We start from the raw sequence: 20,973 nt of genomic DNA on the forward strand, positions 1-20,973 counted from the left end.
GTCACTCTTTGCTGCCAGAGGTAGAGATGAGGCTGTGATCTGGATGTTCTGTTCTCCCATTCTGCAATAATGTGAGCAGGCCCACACAGGTGCAGCTGCCAGGTGACACTGGAGACACCCTGCTCATTAAGGACAGCCAGTCAGAGCTGTCTCTCTAATGGCCCCACAGCCCACCTTGGGGAACTTGGCCATGACTTGGTTTTCACTGCTCACAGAGCAGTGTGTTTGTATATGACAGACTCCTTGCAAACAGCAGGAACATGACTTAGCTAACCATCTGACCACTTCTAAAATGCCATCTAGTCAGACACAACAGAGCCCAGCTGTACTCTCTCATATGTAAATCTGGTGTGAGTGAATGCCAAAGCACCTCTCCGTTAGCAAACTCAAGGGGATAAATAGAAACGACATAATCAGTCCATGGTTCAAAATGACAAGCAGTTTATTGAAGATACCATAGAAGTACAGTCTATCACTGGATGCAGTGATGGGGCCAAACGCATGAGAATTTTTATAAGATAATGAATTAATAGCTGGGTTACAAAATGGAAAATTAGAGCTAATTCAACCAGTAGACTTCTCTTCTGAACTGTTTGTTGAACTGTGAAATAACTGACCTTCTTTAGTAAAGGGAATTTGGTTGCCAGACATCCAAAATGATGTTATCAACACACCACTGTCATCATTTTGAGCATCCACTTCATGCTCAAGTCTACTACTCTATGCACTTTGAACTCAGGATGGAGAGAGATAAAAAGTATAATTGTTTCCCTTTGAAACATCCTTAGTTAGATTAGGATTAAGCAATAGATTCTCTGATTATTCAGAAGCTCAGATCACAAATTGGGATGTTGACCTGAGCCTCTCTTATTGGACCTATTGTAGAGTTAATTAAATCACATCACATTTTAAAACTTAGCAAGAAGCAGGGGTGGCACTTCCTACAGTGTGTCAGCCTTAGCCACACGCAGCTTTGCCTGGGAACTGTACCCATGTTCAGCCACAGCAGCAGGTTCCCGAGAGGTGACTATGGACCAGGCAGCACTATTCCTCTTATCATCCCAAACATCTTGGAGGTGGGGAAAATCATTTCCTCTTTTTACAAAGGAGGAAACTGAGAGGCTGAGAGAAGTGAAGGAGATACTGCTAGCCGGCAGAGAGCAAGACTCAGTTTCTTCAATGAGCATGAACGAGAGAGGAGAAGCCGCATGAGCAGTTGCAAAGGATTGCCAAGGACACACAGGAGGGAACAGTGCTCCAAAGTACACATTCTAGCTCAGTCACCAGGCTAATCACTTACTCTCCGTGCAGAGGGCGGCTCACCCTTTTTGCCTAACTACTTCATAGGATCTTTGGGAGGTCCAAATGAGATCCCATATATGAAAAGCCTTGAAACAGCAAAGCATTTGACAACAAGTTTTCAGTAAAGGACAGAAGTCTAAATCATATTCCTTAAGAGCATAACACTTCAATCATCAGGGCTTCAATGGAAAGACTATACCTCCTCTGATCCCGGACTAAATCCTTTAAATAAATGGTACAGGATTTTCTTAAGCAATCTTTTAAAGAGAAAGGACTCAGGCATACATGCTGGTACCTGAACTGGTCTTTGCAGGAGGCTTTAGTGACTTAAATTTAATGCAGACACCCTGCCAGGGCTATTTATCTTGAATGAAGAAAGTAGGCATTTTCTTGTTGCTATCGATCCTGTTCCAAAGAAACACCTTCTGTAAATTTACACTCTTAATCTTTGCAATACAAGAACGAGGAAAAAATAAACAACACTTTCTAATGAAAGGGTCACATTATATAATGTAATTCACTTTTTGTTATCATCATCTTTATAAACAGCCAAATCCACAGTTCAGTTTCCAGACAATGAATGCAAAAGCAGATGATCTATGTATAGGAAGGACACCTGCATGTAATGTGATAACAGCATAGCTTTGGAGCCACTATGTTTTGCCAGTCTATTAAAAGGTAACCACAGAATTAAATCCTGAACAATTAAGACAATGCAGTCTTTGAACAATTAAAAACAATGAATTGTCTTGTCAGTGTGGGAGATCTGAAGATCTGAGCAATCCAGCCTTTTAGGTAATGTGGAAATCCTATTTTCTCCTTTCATCTAAGGATCATTAAAGAGAAATCTCTCCCTCTCTCTCTCTCTCTCTCTCTCTCTTTCTCTCTCTCTCTCTCTCTCTCTCTCTCTCTCTCTCTCTCTCTCACACACACACACACACACACACACACACACACACACACAAGACTACCTGCCCAGGGCACATGTGACTCAGGGACACACTTCCCAGAGGATTGATGGAGGCACCATCATTCCAGCATGTGCTGGAGTACAGAGAGGTCCCCCTCCACAGCCTGGAGGCCCCTTTGCAAGCTCTGGAAGGTGGCCTGCTTCCCGTAGCGCTGCCTCCAGCGGACAAAGGCCTCCACCATCTGTGACTGCACGTTGTGGGGGTGGTTGGCCTTACAGCGGTAGATATCTGTCTGGGACAGTCCCAGAGACAGCACCATGGGCTCCCACTCGGGGCCCAGCCTCTGGGCCAGCTGATTAATCTGCCGGTCTGACGGGGAGCTGTTGAGGATGTGTGGAGGGATTCCAGTTACCTGGTTACCTGGGGAGGAGAAAGACACCAAGGTGAAGAGAGCAAGCAAAAACATCACGGGTGGGGGTTGGGGAGAATGGAAAACATGGGGAGTATGACGTACACTTCCAAATATCAAGGACCGATTTTTCCTAGTCTTCTTGGGGGGTGCTCAGTACAAAGCCATAGATAGGGGCTGGAGAAATACCATTCAGCATCTATGAAAATTCATCGTTTATTACAGAAAATTTATAAACAAGAAAATAAAAATAACTAGAAATCTCACCAGAGAAACCAATTGATTTGATCTATTTCCTTTCAGTCCTCTATGTAAAATACACATTTAGGATTACATTGCACATACTGCTTTGTAACAAGCTGTTTTCACTTCCATCTCTCTCACTGGAGAGGCTAAGAAGGAGGTTTCAGAGGAATGTGAGGGTGCTTGCAGGGGCCCTAGATCCCTTTAGCACTGGCCAATGGGCACAGGGGTGACACTGTGGCCTGCGGGACTGGCTAGTGCTGGAGGGTAACCTGCTAAATAGAACAGCTACCCTCTCCTGACAAACGTGAACATCACAGAGAAGGGAAGGGAAAAGTGTGTATGATGCACCCTGTGCAAAAAGAAACTCTATTGTGCAAAAGCCCTGAGGCAGGAGAACATGGTGCATTAAAAAAAGTGAAAGAAGTTCATTGTAACAAAGTTCAAATATTGAGGATTCCAAATATCCTCAATTATGATGCTGGTTACTCGTTAGGCCAGGACTAGAAGTGGGGTCTCCACATTCCTGGCTCAGACATCTGCACAATAGCACATTGCACTGCACTTTCTGTCACCAACATCACAGGTCAAGCCCACTTCACACTCACCAGCTCACTGTTTTGATTTATGAAGTCACCTAGAGGCCTGATGCACAGAATTCATGCAAGGGGCTTGGCCCTCACAGCTGCAGTGGCTTGCCTTGGCCCTTGTAGCCCCGGCTTTGTCTGGAAGGTTGTCTGGTCTAATTAGGATATTATGCTTTTATTATTATAGATAAGGAGATAAAAGGTATCTTATTAGAATAGACAATGTTTTGACATGAGTTATAAAATTAATGTCAAGGGCTCTTTCTGGTGTTTATCAAAATTATAATTTAAAAAAAAATTACTAAGTAGCAATTAGAACAATGATATCACTGACCAGTATTTTATATTAATAGCATTAATTTCATGACTTTTATAAAAAAAACACTAGAGGCCCAGTGCATGAAATTTATGCATGGGGAAGTGGGTGTCCCTCAGCTAAGCCTGCACCCTCTCCAATATGGGACCCCTCGAGGGATGTCTGACTGCCCATTTAGTCAAACATCACTCTAACACACAAGATGGCTGCTCTTATGTGGTCAAAGATCCTACCCCCATGTGGACACAAGAAGGCCACCACAAGATGACCAGCAGAGGAGGGCAGTTGGGAGGGATCAGGTCTGCAAGGGAGGGCAGTTGTGGGCAATCAATCCTGCAGGGGAGGGCAGTTAGGAGTGACATCCTAACTGCTCTCCCCTGCAGGACATCCCTCTCACAATCCAGGTCTTCTGGCTCCCAACTGCTCGTCTGCCTGCCTTCCTGGTTGCCCCTAACCACTTTTGCCTGCCAGCCTGTTCACCCCCTAACCAACTGCTCCCTAACCAATTGATGCCCAACTGCTCTCCTGATGACAGCCTGTTTGCCCCCAACTTCCCTCCTCTGCTGGCCTGGTCACTCCTAACTGCTCTCCCCTGCAGGACTGATTGCCCTCAACTGCCCTCCCTTGCAGACCTGGTCCCTCCCAACTGCCCTCCTCTGCTTGTCATCTTGTGTTGGCCTTCTTGTGTCCACATGGGAGTAGGATCTTTGACCACATAGGGGCAGCCATCTTGTGTGTTAGAGTGATGCTCAATCTGCACATTATTCTTTATTAGATAGGATAAAAACCTGATGCATGGTTGAGGGGGCAGCTGGTTTGCTCTGAAGGGTGGGGGTTCCCTTGGGGCATGGGGCAGCCTAAGCGAGGGGCCTGTGGTGGTTTGCAGGCCGACCATTTCCCTGGCGACCCAAGCAGAGGCCCTGGTATCTGGGATTTTATTTATCTTCTACATTTGAAACTTTGTAGCCTGGAGCAGAACCAAGCCTTCAGCTCACTGCATAGCAGCAGCCATTTCTATTGGAATTTATTTATCTTCTATAATTGAAACTTTGTAGCCTTAAGCGGAGACCTGGGCTGACCAGGATGTGTAGAAAGCTTGGCTTCCTCCATCGCTGGGGAAACCCAAGCTTCTCTCCTGCTTCTCCATGGCTGCAGCAATCTTGGTTGGATTAATTTGCATAATCACTCCTGATTGGCTGATGGGCATGGCTTGTGGGTGTAGTGAAGTGATGGTTAACTTGCATATAACTTTTATTAGATAGGATATGGGCTCATTAAAAGACTCAAGCAACTCAAAAAAGTAAAAGAAGAAAACAAATCATTCAATATCCCACCACTGTATTCACAGTTGTTGAACATAATTTTGTACATATACTGTTAGAAGAATAATCTAACAGCTATTGTTCTAAGAATTATTTAAATTTTTTAATATAACAGAAGAAGAAGAAAAAAAGAGAAACTAAATGGCTTTCTGACCTGCAGTTAAAATACTTAAAACACATGCAAACCACACATACACACACACACACAAATCAATGCTGAGAAAAAAATTTATGAAAATTTAAGAGATATATTGCATATTTTGACATTAATGCTCTACAATAAATACTTTATATTTCCTCTCCCTTTCTTCACACCTCTTGATTTTTGTTGCTTACATAATTTTATTTTGCCAGGTGCATAACATTTACATTATAATGGTTTGAATCATTACCCATGATTTGTTATTTTTATAACCATGGAATTCTTATTCCTGAGTTTGTTCTTTTGATTTGAATCTTTGGGTCAAATTCATCATAGGGTGATTTTTCTGAGGAAATGCTTATGGTTATTATCTTCCTTTAGTTCTTTCAAATCAGGACAACCTGCTTATTCCTTCACTGCCAAATAGTAACTTATATTTATTTAAAATGTTCATATTATGTTATTTTAATATTATTCTTTCAAATTATTAATACAATTTTATATAATTTTAATAATTTTATTCTTATTATAAGTTTGTAGACTGTGCTCATATTTCATGGTAGAGATCATTGGTGCGGAGAATTCTGAAACCAATTTGATATTCCCATTTTATATAACTTGCTTTTTCTGTCTGGAGTTTATAATATGGAGGCTTTAGATTAGAGCATAACTTGGTCATTTTCTTTCTGCTTTGCCGGGCATGTGACATGACCTTGTGACCAAAGCTTTAGTTCTTCCTTCCTTTCAGAAATATCTTCTTGTTATATTTTTTTTTTTGTTAATCCTCACCTGAAAATATTTTTTTGATTGATTTTTAGTGACGGTGGGAGGGAGGAAGGGAGGGGAGAGAGAAAGAGAGAAACATTGATGTGAGAGTGACACATTGATTGGTTGCCTCTCACATGCACCCTGACCAAGGCTGGGGATGAAATCTGCAACAGAGGTATGTGCCCTTGACTGGGAATTGAACATGTGACCCTTCAGTGCACAGGCTGATGCTCTAACCACTGAATAACACTGGCCAGGGCATTCTTATCATATCTTTGTATAATTTTTCTGCTTCATATATTGTATGGCTTTGCCTATCCTCCATGACTATCATTTTCCCTCTTACTGCTTTCACTCCCTGTGATAAGCTCCTGCCTTTCCCCAGCCCACTCATTTGATTCCACACTGTATGTGTGTGTTTGTTTTATGGCTCAAATCTTGTATTGTGTTTTGTCCTCAATTTCTCTTCTGGCTCTTCAATCAATCTTTTACAAATCCCATTTCACCTCACACCCATTGGATGGCTACTATCAAAAAGAAGATGGCAGAGTTGATAAATGCTGGGCTGGCTTCCTACCACAACCACATCAAAATTACAACTAAATTAAAGAACAATCATTCTTGGCAACAAGCCAAAGACTAGCTGAACAGAAATCTAATAACTAAGGATAAAAAGAAGCCATGTTGAGGCTAGTAGGAGGGGTGGAAATACAAAATGAGCCAGTCCCACAACCATGCAGTGGTGGTTAAGAAGCAGGAGGGATAACTTGGCTGTGAAGATCTCCCCATAAATAATGAGGGATCCCAACCCCACACAAGGTTCCTCACCCCAAGGTTCTAGTGCTGGGAAGAGAAACCCTCATAGCTTTTGGCTGTGAAAACCAGCGAGGATTGCAGCTGAGTGAGACAGAGAGCTGCTGGAGTCCAGGCATTCCTCTTAAAGGGCCCATTCATGGACTTACTATCTCTGAGCTCCAGCATTGGGATGGTAGCTCAAAAGTCATCAGGAACATAGGAAAGAAGCTGACTTATCTGGCTTTGGAAGAAACAAAATTGTCCAGCTTCAGAGTGAGGGCTGCAGGGGCAGCTTTCTCCCAAACAGAAGTGCTGGCAGAGGCCATTGTTCCTGTGTTGAGTCCTCCCACAACACAGTCTGTGGCACAGGTGGGAAACAGGTCTGAATCTGTACCAACATAGCTAACACTATTTTCCCTGCCCTGATGATTTCCTGAGACCCTGTCCCACCCAACTTTTGGGCCTGTCCAATCTGCTTTAAGTAGCTTTTCCATACAAATGGCCAGTCTCAGCTTAAGCTATAAACTTATCTAAAATTTTTCAAAGGCTCACAAATCCCAAATAAGCAGTGTCTGTCCTCAGTGTGGCCAAGTTAGGTAGCCCAAGGCTGGGCACAGGCAGTGGCTGAGGTGACTTGCACCAGAGCCCCTCCTAAAAGACCCAGAATCAACATACCCAGTGGCTGGCTTCAGACCACCCCAGAATACTACCCAATTAGCTCTACAAATGACAAACCCAATGAGTGGACTCAACAGGTACCAGAGTCCTCCTAAAATGAATCAAGCTCCATGTGGCTAGCACCCGCACAACAGCTCATCCGATTTAGTCACAGCCATCCCTCACAGCAAGTCAGCCTAAGGATCAAGTACTTTCACTGATGTACCAACATGTCAAGGCTCAACTATAACAGGAGGCCACACACAACTCACACAAGGATGCCCTTGAAGCTCCTGGCTCAGGTGACCAAGGAGACTGTGCTACTGGGCTCCAAAGGACATCTACTACATAAGCTCAATCTAACAAGAGCAGAACCACCTAATACATTAAAAAAAAAAAAAAAAGCACAAAGAATCAGCCAAAATTAGAAGATAAAGAAACATGTCCCAAATAACAGAACAGGACAAAACTGCAGAAAAAGTACTAAAGAAAATGGATACAAGCAATTGACCAGATTGAGTTCAAAACAGTGGTTAAAAGGGTATTAAAAAACATAGGGGAAGAGAAGATGTTCTCAGTGAGAACTTTAACAAAGATATATAAAACATAAAAATGCTTTTATGTTTTATATAAAATAGCCAATCAGAAATTAAGAATACAATAACTGAAATAAGGAACACTATACAAGAAATCAATAGTAGAGTAGATGAAGCAGAGGACTGAATCAGCAATTTGGAAGACAAGGTAACAGAAAACACCCATACAGGACAGCAAAAAGAAAAAACATTTTTTAAAACAAGGATGGTTTAAGGGATCACTGGGACATTAAGTGTACCAACATTTGCTTCATAGAGATACCACAAGAAGAAGAGAAAGAAAACAAGAGATTGAAAACCTATATATAAAAAAAATGATATGCCAAAACCAGTTTGGCTCAGTGGATAGAACATCGGCCTGCAGATTGAAAGGTCCCAGGTTCAATTCCGGTCGAAGGCATGTATCTTGGTTGCAGGCGCATCCCCAGTGGGAGGTGTGCAGGAGGCAGCTGATCGATGATTCTCTCTCATCTATGTTTCTAACTCTCTATCCCTCTCTCTTTCTCTCTGTAAAAAAATCAATAAAATATATATTTTTTTAAATGACACTATAGGGAAACAAATTTGTAAAGTATGTGATTGTCTAAGGACTATGCTGTACAACTGAAACAAACATAAAGTAAACTTTAATTAAAAATAAAATTTAAGCCCTGGCCAGTGTGACTCATTTGTTTGGGCATCATTCTTTGCACCAAAAGGTTGCCAGTTTGATTTCCAGTCAAGGGCACACGCCTGGGTTGCAGGCTCAATCCCTGGTAGGGGGAATGCAGGAGGCAGCTGACTGATGTTGTATATTCACATTGATGTTTCTCTCCCTCTCCCTTTCTCTCTCTTTCTAAAATTTCACTAAATAAATAAATAAATAAATAAATAAATAAACAAACAAACAAAATAATATTTTATAAAAGAAATGATGACAGAAAACTTCCCTATACTGGCAAAGGAAATACATATACAAGCCCAGGAAACACAGAGAGTACCAAACAAGATGGACCCAACGAAGCCCATACCAAGACACACCATAATTAAAATGCCAAGAGTTAAGGGCCAAGAGAGAATTTTAAAAGCAGGCAGGCAGGCAGGCAGGCAGGCAGGCAGGCAGGCAAGAAGGAAGGAAGGAAGGAAGGAAGGAAGGAAGGAAGGAAGGAAGGAGGGAGGGAGGGAGGGAGGGAGGGAGGGAGGGAGGGAGGGAGGGAGGAAGGAAGAAAGAAAAGAAAAGAAAAAAGAAAGAAAAGAAAAAAGAAAACAGTTACCTACAAAGGAACTTCCATAGACTTTCCACTGATTTCTCAATAGAAACTTACCTGGTCAGAAGGGATTGGCATGAAATATTTAAGTGATAAAAGTCAAGGACCCACAACCAAGATAACTCTACCCAGCAAAGTAAACATTTAGAATTGAAGGACTGATAAAGAGATTCCCAGATAAGGAAAAGCTAAACAAGTTCATCACCACCAAACCAGTATTACAGAAATGTTAAAGGAACTGTCTAAAGAAGAAGAGACATATCAAAGATATGAATAATAAAATGGCAATAACTACATATCTATCAACAATCACTTTACATATAAATGGATTAAATGCTTCAATCAAAAGACATACAGTGGCTGAATGGATAAGAAAACAAGACCCTGAAAAATGGTGGCAGAGTAAGTGGATGATACACAGACATGCTCCCAGGAACAAGCTGGAATTGCAACTGAAATATGGAAAGGCTTCTGAATAATCAATGGAAAACTCACAGAAGAGAACCCTGATATCCAAGGACTGAAAGTGGAGACCACATAGAGATTGCTAGGAGGGGTGGAGGCAGGAAAGGGCTTGCCAGGTGCCCACAGACAGCAACTGAAGTCCTGGAGAGATATCTCAGCTGGGGGAGGTGGGGCGGGTGCAACTGAGAACTCTGGGATCTAATCCCTAAGCTGAGCTCCTTAGCAGAGACCACCAAACTGAGGAGGGTAACCAATAACATCTAGCTGTGAAAAGCAGTGGGGTGCTATCTGCCAGGAGTGCCAGCTGAAAGTTTGGATACCCTTTTGAAAGACAACACACAAAAATTCCCTGTGGTGCCACGCTCCTTGTGCTTTTGCAGAGGGAGGGTGAAGTAGACTGGAGCTATGAGAGCAGAACCCAGGACTGGGGACTCAGGGGATAGAGATCAGAAGGCAGACACTTAAGTTTCCTGGGCTGAATCATTCCCTCAAGCAGTGGAGGACATCTTTCCCACATAGACATTTGCCTTACCTGGGGGAAGACAGTCAACAAACCCTATTGGAAAACACCTTGCCCAAAGGCCACTTAAGAGATAAAGAATAACATCACACAAATAAAGAACACACTGGAAGGAATACACAGCAGATTAGGGGAAGCTGATGATTGAATCAGTGAATTAGAAAACAGAGTTGAAAATATCACTCAATTAGAGAACCAAAAAGGAAAAACAATTACAAAATAGGAGGACAGCTTGGGGAGCTGTGGGACAATGTGAAACATAACAATATTAGGATAGCAGGTTTTCCAGAAGAGGCAGAAAGGGAGAAAGGAATAGTGTAGGTGTTTAAAGAAATAATGGTAGAAAACTTCCCTAACCTGGTATAGGAAAACTCACACATGTTCAGGAGGCACAGAGAACTCTAAACAAGAAGAACCCGAACAGACACATCATAATTAAAATGTGAAAAATTAAAGACAAAGAGAGAATCTTAAAGTCAGAAAGAGAAAAGAAAACTGTTACCTACAAAGGAGTTCCCGTAAGGCTGACTTCTGATTTCTCATCAGAAACTCTACAGGCCAGAAGGGAATAGCATGAAGTAGTCAAGGATCTGAAACAAGATTACTATATCCAGCAAGGCATTCATTCAAATCTAGAGGCCGGGACATCTTGCCCACATAGACATTTTCAAAATTCATGCATGAGGCACAAAATTCATGCACACATTACAAGAAATGCTAAAGGGATTGCTGTAAAAGATTGCTGCGAAGAAGAAACATAGAGAGAAACCTAGCCATACAGAATTAAAATGACTATAAATAAGTACCTCTAAATAATAACCAGAAATGTAAATAGATTAAATGCTCCAATCAAAAGATGTAGGGTAGCAAAAACATAACCAAACTATATGCTATCTACAAGAGATCCACCTCAAAACAAAAGACACACACAGGATGAAAGTGAAGGCATGGCAAAAAAAAAAATGTTCCATGCAAATGTAAAAGAAAAAAAAAAAGCTGGAGTAGCAATACTCATATCTGACAAAATGACTTTAAAATGAAGACCATCACAAGTGACAACAAAGGTCACTACATAATACTAAAGGGATCAATCCAACAAGAGGATATAACCATGGTAAACATTTATGCACCCAATATAGATGCACCTAACTATATATATATATATATATATACTTCTAGAGGACTTTAATCAAGAGATTGACAAAATACAGTCATATTAAGGAACTTTAACACCCCTCTGACTTCCCTGGACCATTCTTCCAGACAAAAACTTAATAAGGAAACAGAGACTCTAAAGGACACCCTAAATCAGATGGATTTAATATGAATAAGATATAAATAATAAAATGGCAATACCTACATATCTATCAAGAACCACTTTACATATAAATGGATTAAATGCTTCAGTCAAAAAATATACAATGGCTGAATGGATAAGCAGAGGTTCTCAACCTGTGGGTTGCAACCTACAGGTTGAAAACCGCTAGCAGGTTGCCTAAGACCTTCAGAAAACACAGCTATTTACATTACAATTCATAACAGTAGCAAAATAACAGTTATGAAGTAGCCACGAAATAATTTTATGGTTGGGTGTCACCACAACATGAGGAACTGTATTAAAGGGCCTTGGCATTAGAAAGGTTGAGAACAACTGGCCTAGAGAAAGGTGAGGTCTATGATCCAGGCTGGAGGGAGAAACGCGCACAGGAGGATATAGAGTTTCAAAGGAAGTCTGAAACCCACAAAATCTGTGGCCATTGGGGTCAGCATAGCCCGCGAATGTGGAAGGGGGTCCACAGGGCTGCTGGCAGAAGAGAACTCTAGAAATAAACCCATACCTGAGCTGGGCACAGAAAGGCAGCCTGACATTCTATCAGTATACTGACTGTGCAGTGCCAAGGGAAAAAGACGTGTGCAGAAATGCATACAATGCTGGGGGAGAAAGTTGTGAGTCTGCAGTTACTCTGGCTTTTTTTTTTTCTTTCTTTCTTTTTTCCTCTTTAAATCCTTGCTTTTGATTCCTAAGCCCAGTACCTAGGATCACCCAACTGGGGACACTCTCAGAGACTGCAGGGGAATGTTTTTGTGGAACCTGGGGACCAGAGCAGGAAGAAACGATCATAAAACCAGCTCTGGGGCAGTCCATTCCCGCAACCCAGTGTTAAGTGCAGCAGAGAAAACAAAAACTAAATACTGGTTAGAGAGGACTTATATCCCCAGATGTCAATACAGAAATACTGCCACCCAGGGGTTGAATCACAAATAGACTCTTGTGTAAATACAACTAAAGGCAGGATGAGAAACAAAGAAATACCGCCTGCTTTAAAACAGGACTGTGGCTTACGACACAGAGGGGCAGTGGAATGCAGGGAACTTCAATACTGTCCTGACTACCTGACAGGAAACAGGCATGCCAAACAGAACAGGAAACAGGCATGCCAAACAGAACAGTAGAGGAAGTGAGTGACCTTCAGTACTGTACATTTTTATTTTTTATCTTTTACTTGAGAAACTAATTTTTTATTTTTTCCTCACTTGATTTTACCTTTTTAATTATTATATTTTTAATTAGTATTATTACTACTATTATTTTATCATTTTTAAGTGTCATTTTATTTTTTATCTTATTTATTTTATTTTGTTTCATTTTATTTTATTTTGGGATTAGTGTCCTACATTCTATTTTCATTTTTCCTTTAGCATCATTTTACTCTAGCTCAATTTTACCTTTATGCCAATACTCTCTTCCGCACTCTTCCCCTGTTGTTGTCCTGTTTCTCTTATTCTAGTCTTGCTTTAGATTTTCCCTATTATTTTTACCCTCCATTAAAAATTCATTCTATTTATATATCTAATTACCGCTTCCCTGCTCCAAGTCCATACACATTTCTCTCTTCTCTTTCTTCGCTATCCAATTCTTTTGCTCTCTTCCCTTTTTTACTTTTTGTTTTATTTTGTTTTGTTTTGTCCTTTTTCTCTGTCCTATTGTTGTTGTTTGTTTGATTGTTGATTAGTTTGGCTTTTTTGTTTGTTTGTGTGATTGTTTCTCTCTCTCCCTCTCTCTCTTGTTTATTTATTTATTTATTTATTTATTTATTGCTTCTGTTTTTCCTCTCCTTGTTTGTTATTAGTAATGGTTTTTAGATTGCATTCATCTCTGGTTGTTTGTTGTTTGCAGTTTTTTGGATTAGTTTTTGTTCTATTGGAGTTTTCTCCCCATTTAAATAGTTTTGCCCCCTCCCCTTTTTTTTATTCTCTTTATTTTCTTTCTTACTTTTTTTCCTTTTCTTAATATCATTTTTGCACTCTTTTTTTTTTTAATTCCCTAATTCTCTTTTCTCTGGTGGTCACCTTTATTTGGGGTTATTAGTATTGTAAATACATCTGTGTTCAGTGCCTTGTGTATTGTGCCTTATTGTGTTGTATTTTGTGCTTTTAAGTCAACATAGGAGAGAGAAAGCTACATATCCAGACACCGGGAGAGAAGCAATCATGGGGAGACAAAGAAACAGCCTGCATATAAAAGAAAAGGAGGCATCACCAGAAAATGAAATAAGCAAAATGGAGGCAAGCAATATATCAGAGAAAAAATTCAGAGAAATGGTCATAAGGTCGCTGAAAAGATTGCAATACAAATTCAACAGTATGTCTAAGAACAAAGAGGAAATGAAGAAGAACCAAGAAGAAATGAAAAATGACATCGCTCCAATAAAGAACTCAATAGAAAGCATCAACAGTAGACTAGGAGAAGTGGAGGACCACATAAGTTAGATAGAAGACAAGATTGGATAAAATACCCAAGCAAAGCAGCATATAGGGGGAAAAAAAAACAACAACAACAACAAAAAAAACAAACAAACAAAAAAAACTTAAAAAACAGGAGAAGAGCCTAAAGGAACTTTGAGACAACACAAAACAAAACATCTCATAATAGGGGTGCCAGAAGGAGAGGAAATTGAGCAAAAGGAATAGAAAACCTATTTGAAGAAATAATGACTGAAAAGTTCCCTGATATAGGGAAGAAAAAAACTCACACAAGTCCAAGAAGCTCACAGTCCCAAACAAAATGAATCCCAAAAGACTGATGCCAAGGCACATTATAATTAAAGTGGCAAACACCAATGACAAAGTAAGAATCTTAAAGCAGCCAGAGAGAAACAGACAGTTACCTACAAAGGATCCCCCATAAGACTAGTGAATGATTTCTCAACAGAAACACATCAAACCAGAAGGGAAGGGGATAAAATATATAAAGACATGCAAAGAAAGGGTCTGAATTCAAGAATATTGCATCCAGCAAGGCTATCAATTCAAATTAAGGCTGAAATCAGGAGCTTCACAGACCAAAAAGGACTAAAGGAGTTTATTTCCACCATACCAGCAATGTAAGAAATGCTAACAGATCTGCTGTAAAAAAGAAGAAATAGGAAGCGAAGAAGGAACACAGGCATAAAATATAAAAATGGCGAAAAACAAGTACCTACCAATAATAACTTTAATGTAAGTAGATTAAATGCCCCAATCAAAAGACATAGGGTAGCTGAGTGGATACTGAGCTCTTCTATAGCATGAAATACTAATGAGGTTGAGTTTTCCTGAATTGGGTTTCCTTTCGGACCAGATTGGTTATATTAATTTTTTGAACATGTATTCCTTTTTTTTTCATTCCTCTGTTGCAGTAATTCCATAGTTGTCATGACACTTACCTTCATCTTGTACATACTTAATGTGAGTATCTCCATTCAAAACTTCTGTTTGCTCTCTTATAGTAAGTTGATATATCTTGACACTCTGCTCACTCTATAGGGGACCAGTTGTCTTTCTCCCCTGAGCTATAATTTGATTATGGCTGGCACTTTCTGCACAGTGTTTTGCAGAGGAGTGCTAGGATCACTACCTTTGGTGAGGAGCCTGCCTTTGTTGGGGCGTCTTCATTCTGCCCTTTCTTTTCCAAGCTAGCACTCACTCCTATGGTCTCTCTCTGTAACTCAGCATGGAGACTGAGATTGCCTGATCTGGGTTGCCTTCCTGCCTCTGCTGAGGGTGATTCCTGACTTTACGGAGGCTGTCTACTCACTTCTTCAGCCAGATTCTTTCCAAACTGATCTGTATTAGTAGGAATCCTTGCTTTCCTTTTCCAGTAATGCCTCTGAGGGGTCAGGGTGGGGTGTTTTCTTCATTGCCATCTACTTTTCAAAATATATGGACTATCATAAAGCCATGGGATTTTTTTGGTTGATTAGTTGCTGTTGCAAATATTTTTGTTTTAACTGCTTTTTGGTTCAGCTTGTTGGGTGTCAGGGAGGGAGCTTCTGTGATCCTGTTACACTGTCATCATTCTGACTTCTGGCCAATTATTAATGCAATATATATAATACTTTGAGCAATTAATTGGAAGTGACCAGAATCAGACCTCCACACTTTCAGGGCCACATATTCCTTGTGAATACTTCCCCAAGACTGGGAAATGGCTAGTTGTCTGTGGACATAGACTGGAGCAAAAATAACTGGCACATAAACACACAGCCAAGAGCAAATCGGGTCTTCCAAGGAGAGCTTATGCACATAAAGTAACAGCTGTTGGTGCCGTCTGACCTCTATCTGGAAAAGTATCCTCATGAGGCCCTTCTAGCTTGTGAATTCTGTTGAATACACGGTTCTGTGAAAATGAAAGTTCTAACTCCCAAGGATATACTACATAAAATCAGGTCAAGCTGTAAGTTAGTCCGCTATGACCATCTGACCACTGTTTCTCAAAGCTCCATGTGCATTCCCCTAGTGGTCTGTGAGACGATGTCAGGTGGTACATGGGAACATGCTGTATTTCAACAGTCATGTATCTATTTTTGACACAATTAGAAAAGTATAAATAGCATTTCAAATTCATGATTTTAAGGATTAAGGTAAGTAAAAAGTAAATAAAGCAGATATAGAATGACAAAAAAGAAACAAAGGAAAAGTAAATTTAAAAATAAAAAGTAAAACTGGGGGGGAAAAAAGTTAAATTAGTGGTACAAGTGGTACAAATATATAGCAAAAACTGTACGAGTCAAAATGATGTGTTGGAAGTCCAGTGTTTCTCAACAATTTCACCAGAGGCGTTCGGGCAGGACACTTCCTAGTTGGGTCTTTAACATCACTGAGCTGCACCTACTAAGTGCTAGTAACATCCCCTAGCCCAGCCTGAGCACACATGCCCACATACCTAGGGTGAGGCAGTACTACCCCTCGTTAAGAGCCATGCGACACTGTGACATAAGAATGTTTAATGAGTTTTTTAAATTCTAAAAAAGGAGTTAAATCCTTTCATACTGATAAAATGTCCTTCCTTATACAGATCCTAAATGTTTCATACAACCCTTTAATCATATTCTCAGTTAAAACTCACCTATTTCAAAAAGGATTAACATTCTCTGATAAACCCATCTACCACAATGAAGCCAGGGATCCATTTGAAGGAATCAACATTCCCACTCCCTCTTTCCCTATCCCTTCACCTCTATTCTGCCTTCTCTCCTCACTCCCCACCCCCATTTTGTGGTCACTACATAAATGAAAGCATCATAGTGTTCCCCTCTCCTTCTCCAACTATCTCTTCCTCTCTCACTCATACCTATCAACTACTGTTCTGGCCTCAAACCTAAAAGTCTCCTTTCCAATTCCTACTGCATTTAGAGTCAGGCCTAAAATATTCACACAACTTTTCTGTTTCTTAAATGACACTGCTTTCTCCCAAACTCTTTAAGGGCAGAGACTTCTACATCTATGTTCTCCTTTTTCAACCTTTAGCTCCATGCTGAGCACAGAATAGAACACAATGAATACTTTTTCAGTAACTGATTATAGCTTTAAAACAAAAAGTTCCTCTGAGTTGAGTTTTTGAATCTCTATGCAGAAAGCTCTCCATGGTCCATCTGGGTGTAGGTTTTCTGAGTGAAGGAGAGTCCACAGGCCCAGCATCCTGTGTACCTCTCTCTTTTACCCTGTATCCTATGATATGTGGCTAACTTAATGGTGACCTGAGAAGAGGAACTATAATGGGTTCAAGAGAACAGTTAAAAGACTGGATACCAAGAAGTAAAAGAGGGACATTAGAGATGAAAACAGCTGCTAGGAAAGTCGGTTAAATCTGAGGTCAGAGATTTAGAAAAACCGAAAGGTTTTAAACTATAACACACTTTTATATTAGTTCTTTTGTGCCATAACTGGAGATGTTATAAGCATATATGAATTCTTTGTAAGAGTGGCTCAGTTGGACATGGGTAGCACTTTAAAAACTGTACATATTCTTTTTGGAGAGCTGGTAATTATACCAGCTTCCCCAACTCACTGTTGCAGTGAGCCACTGTCACTGATGAAAGTGTCATATGCTTCAGGTTTGCTAGGCCAAACAAACAAACAAACAAACATCAGTTGAGCTAAGAAATCTTTCCCTTCTAGCATAGCCACTTTTAGGACTAAAAGACAAACCCCTCTTAAGAACATTTAAGGATTCTGCTCAGGTCAAGTCTACTAATGTTCCATTGACCAAAGCAAGACATGTGGCCAAATACAAGGCTCATAAGATAAAGAATTAAATCTTCTCACAGGATGAGAAGTGTGAATATTTGCTAATCAATAATCTATAAGCACTCACAAGTATACTAACAAATTTTTGAAATCTAGATGAAATTATATATTACTAGGAATATATGTCAAAATTAGTGCAGGAAAAAATAGAAAATTAAATAAACCAAAGTATTAAATACATTGAAATGGCAATCAAAACCCTCCCTTGCTAAAGAGCTGTAGGCCCCGATGGTTTTATAGGTGCGCTCTACCAAATATTCATAAGACATTAAATTTCCAATTTCATATAAGTTTTTCCAAAAAAAAAATCTATATAGTCTATTTTATTACGCTTCTGTATTTTTTTTATTCCAAACAGGATAAGGAGAATACAAAAAAGAAAAATCACTGGCTCATTTAGGTTATGATTTCCAGTGCAAAAATCCTAAATATGAACTAATTGAGTAAACAACCCTTTAAAAATAATAGATATGAACTAGTAGAAATTAATCCCAAGATTACAATAATTTCAAAATCATCAATTATCAATTAATTTAAGATATAAATAGCCTAAAGATAAAAGTCATTATCTAAACAGATGCAAAAGAGCATTTGATAAAATCTGACATTTATGATTTTTAAAAAGATTCTTTAATAATTAGGAATATAACGAACTTTTTTTAATTGGAAAAGATGTTAAAAGCCTTCAATAAGTATTTGATTTAATGGAGAACTTGAAAATATATTCTCTTTAAGAATGGAGCCTGGCTGGTATAGCTCAGTGGTTGAGCATTAACCTATGAAGCATGTTATGGTTCAATTCCCAGTCAGGGTATATGCCTGAGTTGTGGTCTCAATCCCCAGTAGGCAGGAGGCAGCTGATCAGTGATTTTCTCTCATCATTGATGTTTCTGTCTCTATCTCCCTCTCCCCTCTTCTATGAAATTAATAAAAATATATTTTTTATAAAATAAAAGAATGAAAACAAGACAAGGATAGCCACCATCACCATTACTGATGAATACAATAGTGGAAGGAGGTCCTGACAATGTTATAAAGAAAACAGCAGAATCCAAGATGACAGCAAAATAGGTGGATTCCCATCACCAAACTGGAATTACAACCAAAATATAAAGCAATCAACCTAAGTAAGTAAATAAAGACTAGCTGAAAATTTTACAGAAGAAGCCAATCAAGACTGGTAGGAGGAACAGAGACTAAAAAAGGGCTGGTCCCAAATCCATATATTGTAGTTAAAAATTGGGAGGAATATCTTGGCTGTAGAGGTCCCCACTGAGGAGCAGAAGTCCCAGCCCCACTCTGGCTCTCCAGCACAGGGTTCAGTGCCAGGAAGAGAAATCATCAGAGCTTTTAACTGTGAAACCAGGGGAGATTATGACTGAGGAACGAGTGCTGCTGAAGTCCTAGGTGTTCCTCTTAAAGGGCCCATGAACAATATAATTCACTGACAGTCTCTGGGGCAGCCTAGATACTGAAAGGCTGAGGAACCGAATTGTCTGGCTTCAAGGAAAAGACAGGAGGGGTAGCATTCTCCCAGACAGAAGTGCTTGCAGAAGCCATTGTTCCTTTGCTGAGACCTACTCCTCTAGGCACAGGTGACATGACATCCGAGTCTCCAACAAGCAGGCTAGCAACGATAGCCCTATCCTGTTGATTCCTTGAGACCTCACCCTACCCAACTTGCAAGCCCACCTGAGCCCCTTCCAGTGGCTTTTCTATACAAACAACCTATCTTTCCCAGTGCTGTGAACTTTCCTAAAATCCCTCAAAGGTTCACAAACCCCAAACAAGCATCATCCAGCCTCATGCATTTGACCATACTTCTTATTAAGCAGCCCCAAGCCCGGGACTAATAGCAGATGGCCTCAGTTCAGCTTAGCTTCTTCCAGGAACCTCCAATCTCAGCACAAATGGCAACCATCTGTAGATAACTTTGAAGCTCATACCAAGCGACACTAGGTAGGATACAGGCAGAAGCTGACCTTGGCTTGCACCTCTCAAGAGGCCCCTGCACCAACACATCTGGTGGCCAGATTCAGACCACAGTAGAGAATAACCAACCATCTCCACAAATGACACACTCATTGGGCAGGCTGAGCAGACACTAGAGCCCTGTTAGAGCAAATCTTAGTCTATACAGTCAGCCCCTGAACAATAGGTTCTCCACTACAGTTATGGCCAGTCCTCACAACCAATCAGCTCAAGTTCAATCCCTCTCATTGATATGCCAACAGCAATCAAGACTCAACTACAATAGAAGGGCACACTTAACCCACATAAGAGATACACCTAGCTCAGATGATTAGGAAGTCTGCACCACTGGTCCCCATAAGACACCTACTACATATGGCCACTCTACAAAGACTAGGATAGAAGTTCTATCTAATACATAGAAACAAACACAGGGAGGGAGCCACAATGAAGAGACAAAGAAACATCCCAAATAAAATGACAGAACCAAACTCTAGAAAAAGAACTAAATGTAATGGAGACAAGAGATCTACCACATGCAAAGTTCAAAATACTGGTTATAAGCAGGCTCATGACTCAGTTAAAACTTCAACAAGAGTTTAAGTGAATAACTGATTTGAAAGACAAGGTAACAGAAAACACCTGATCAGAACAGCAAAGAAAAAAAAGAATCTTAAAATATGAAGATAGTTTAAGGGATTGCTGGGACAACATCAAGCATATCAAAATTCACTTCATGTGGGTACTAGAAGGAGAGGAGAGAAAGCTAAGAAATTGAAAATCTATTTGAAGAAATAATGATAGAAAATTTCCCTTACCTAGCAAGAGAATTAGACACACAATCCCAGAAAGTACAGAATCTCCCAAACAAGATGAACCCAAAGTGGCACACACCAAGATACAAAATGCCAGGAGTTAAATACAAAGAGAGAATCTTAAAAGCAGCAAAAGAAAAGCAATTACCGTGTTTCCCCAAAAATAGACATCCTCTGAAAATAAGACTTACTTACAGGTTTCCTTCTGAGTGAAATAAGGCATCCCCCTGAAAATAAGGCCCCCCTTAGGCTAAACATGAGAGATTTGGTCCACTGATTCTGAAAGAAATGGAGTCACAAGAAATTCACCAGGAAATTCAGGAATTGGATTGTTATGA

The 20,973-nt window shown here is 40.1% G+C and overlaps 1 protein-coding gene across 5 annotated transcripts in view; it reads right to left on the reverse strand.

The window, feature by feature from the left end:
• Positions 1–419: 419 nt before the first annotated feature.
• CRADD (CARD and death domain containing adaptor protein) overlaps positions 420–20,973 on the reverse strand; it is a 181,285-nt gene continuing 160,731 nt past the window's right edge. For all 5 annotated transcript variants that reach the window (XM_084880381.1, XM_084880377.1, XM_084880379.1 and 2 more), the window contains one exon: positions 420–2,633. In XM_084880381.1, the coding sequence (XP_084736507.1) occupies positions 2,332–2,633 (302 nt within the window). In that variant the 3' untranslated portion in view covers positions 420–2,331. The remainder of the gene's footprint in view (positions 2,634–20,973) is intronic.

This window comes from Pipistrellus hanaki, assembly GCF_964339955.1.
Source record: "Pipistrellus hanaki genome assembly, chromosome: 3".
Taxonomy (NCBI): domain Eukaryota; kingdom Metazoa; phylum Chordata; class Mammalia; order Chiroptera; family Vespertilionidae; genus Pipistrellus; species Pipistrellus hanaki.